The sequence below is a fragment of the Mesoplodon mirus genome (assembly GCF_964341445.2).
Source record: "Mesoplodon mirus genome assembly, chromosome: 18".
NCBI lineage: Eukaryota > Metazoa > Chordata > Mammalia > Artiodactyla > Ziphiidae > Mesoplodon > Mesoplodon mirus.
The window spans coordinates 16,841,575-16,843,906 of NC_138994.1; the positions used below are offsets into that span (position 1 = coordinate 16,841,575).

The following is a 2,332-nucleotide window of genomic DNA, read 5'->3' on the forward strand; positions in this document are numbered from 1 at the left end:
CCTTTGCTGGCTTCTAGAGCTGCATCCCTTGGCTTGCATCTTCTCCATCTTTAAAGCCAGCAGGGTAGCATCTTCAAATTTTTCTCTGCTGAGGTTCTCACACCACCTTCTCTTTTCCTTATGGTCAAATCTCCCTCTGCCTGCCTCTTATTGCTTATGATTACATGTAAGTCCCAACGAGAGAATCCAGGATAATCTTCCCTTCGTAAGATCCTTAACTTAATCACAGCAGCCAAATCGCCTTTGCCATATAAGGTCACATCTGTAGGATCCAGGGAAGAGGAACAGGATATCTTTGGGGGCCATTATTCAGCCTTTCACGGGTACAAAATTGTACAGCCTCCATAATACTTATCTGTTTCTGTATAACAAATTATGCCCAGGGCTTCCCTGGTGGCGCAGTGGTTGAGAGTCTGCCTGCTAATGCAGGGGACACGGGTTCGAGTCCTGGTCTGGGAAGATCCCACATGCCACGGAGCAACTAGGCCCGTGAGCCACAACTACTGAGCCTGCGCGTCTGGAGCCTGTGCTCCGCAACAAGAGGGGCCATGACAGTGAGAGGCCCACGCACCGCGATGAAGTGTGGCCCCCGCTTGCCACAACTAGAGAAAGCTCGTGCACAGAAACGAAGATCCAACACAGCCAAAAATAAAAATAAATAAATTAAAAGAAGGCTCAACATTAAAAAAAAATTATGCCCAAATTCAGCAGCTCAAAACAGTGAACATTTATTATCTCACACGATTTCTGTGGATCAGATATTTTTTTTTTTTTTTTTTTTTGGGGTACCAAATTACTTTATTTGAAGGAATGGTACTAAGGAAAAGACTTGTAGATATTTTGGTACAACTTACAGAAAAGGTAAAGGTAACCCAAACATGCATGCACAGCCTTGGTGACCAGGGAAGTCACCCCTGTAGCTACGGGAAGCCAGCCTAAGGCTTAGCTCTCATTATCACTATTTCCCAGGGTGTGCTTGTCAAAGAGATACAGTGCCATGCCAGATTCGGGGGCCCCCATCGTGCACAAGTTGGTTACGTGGTCACCCAATTCTTTAATGGATTTCACCTGCTCATTCAGATAATGAGTCTCAATGAAGTCACACAAATGGGGGTCATTTTTCTCAGTGGCCAATTTGTGCAGTTCCAGTAGTGACTGATTCACACTTTTTTCCAAGTGTAGCGCACATTCCATTGCATTCAGCCCATTCTCCCAGTCATCACGGTCTGGTTTCTTGATATCCTGGAGGAAGATTCGGCCACCCCGTTGGTTCTGCAGCTTCATCAGTTTCTCAGCATGCTCCCTCTCCTCACAAGATTGGTGAAGAAAGTATTTGGCAAAGTTCTTCAAAGCCACATCATCGCGGTCAAAGTAGTACGACATGGATAGGTAGACGTAGGAGGCGTAGAGCTCCAGGTTGATCTGGCGGTTGATGGCAGCCTCCGAGTCCTGGTGGTAGTTCTGGCGCACCTGCGAGGGGGACGCGGTCGTCATGGCGGGCGGCTGAGGTGAAACGGTGGCGGTGGCTGCGCGGCGCTGTAACGACGGCGGGACCTTGGGGCGATCGGAGGGCGCTGTGAGATGGTGGCGAGGGCAGGCTCTAAGCGGCCGGCCGGAGCGGGGAACGAGCGCCGGGTTCCGTCCAAGCACTGTTGAAGCAAGAAACCGCAGCGACTCTCCGCGAGGACTGTCTGGATCAGATATTTTGAAGTAGCTTAGCTGGGTGCTTCTGGCTCAGGGTCTCTCGTGAAGTTGTGGTCAAGCTGTCAGCCAGGGCTGCAGTCATCTGAAGGCTTCACCCGGCTGGAGAATCCACTCCAGGGTGGCTCACTCATGTGGCTTTTGGCAGGAGACCTCAGGTCCTCACCATGCTGGCCTCGGCATAAAGCTGCTTGAGTGTCCTCACAACATGGCGGCTGCCTGGCTTCCCCAGACTGAGTGTTCTGAGTGAGAAAATGGGCTGGACACCAAGATGCCTTCATGACCTAGCCTGTGTCAGTTTGCCAGGGTTGCCATGACAAAGCACCACAGATTGGGTGCCGTGAACCACAGAAATATTTTTTTCACAATTCTGGAGGCTAGATATCTGAAGTGAGCATATCAGCAGGGTTAGTTCCTCATGAACTTCTCTCCTTGGGTGGCCAACAGCCATCTTCTCTGCGTGTCTGTGTCCAGATTTCCTCTTCTTATAAGGACACCAGTCCTATTGGATTAGGGCCCACCCATATGGCCTCATAGGACCTTAGTTGCCACTTTAAAGGCCCTCACTCCAAATACAGTCACATTCTGAGACACTTAGGACTTCAACATATGCATTTGAGAGGGGACACAA

At 49.8% G+C, this 2,332-nt stretch overlaps 1 protein-coding gene across 1 annotated transcript; it reads right to left on the reverse strand.

Moving 5' to 3' along the window:
* Positions 1-768: 768 nt before the first annotated feature.
* LOC309793007 (ferritin heavy chain-like) lies at positions 769-1,685 on the reverse strand. Its single transcript, XM_082603103.1, has one exon. It carries the CDS (start codon positions 1,492-1,494, stop codon positions 943-945), a length of 552 nt encoding a protein of 183 aa, XP_082459229.1. The 5' UTR covers positions 1,495-1,685; the 3' UTR covers positions 769-942.
* Positions 1,686-2,332: the final 647 nt, after the last annotated feature.

What these genes read in the sequence shown, in the direction of transcription:
- LOC309793007 (XM_082603103.1), bottom strand. Translation starts at nt 1,494, where the DNA reads ATGACGACCGCGTCCCCCTCGCAGGTGCGCCAGAACTACCACCAGGAC.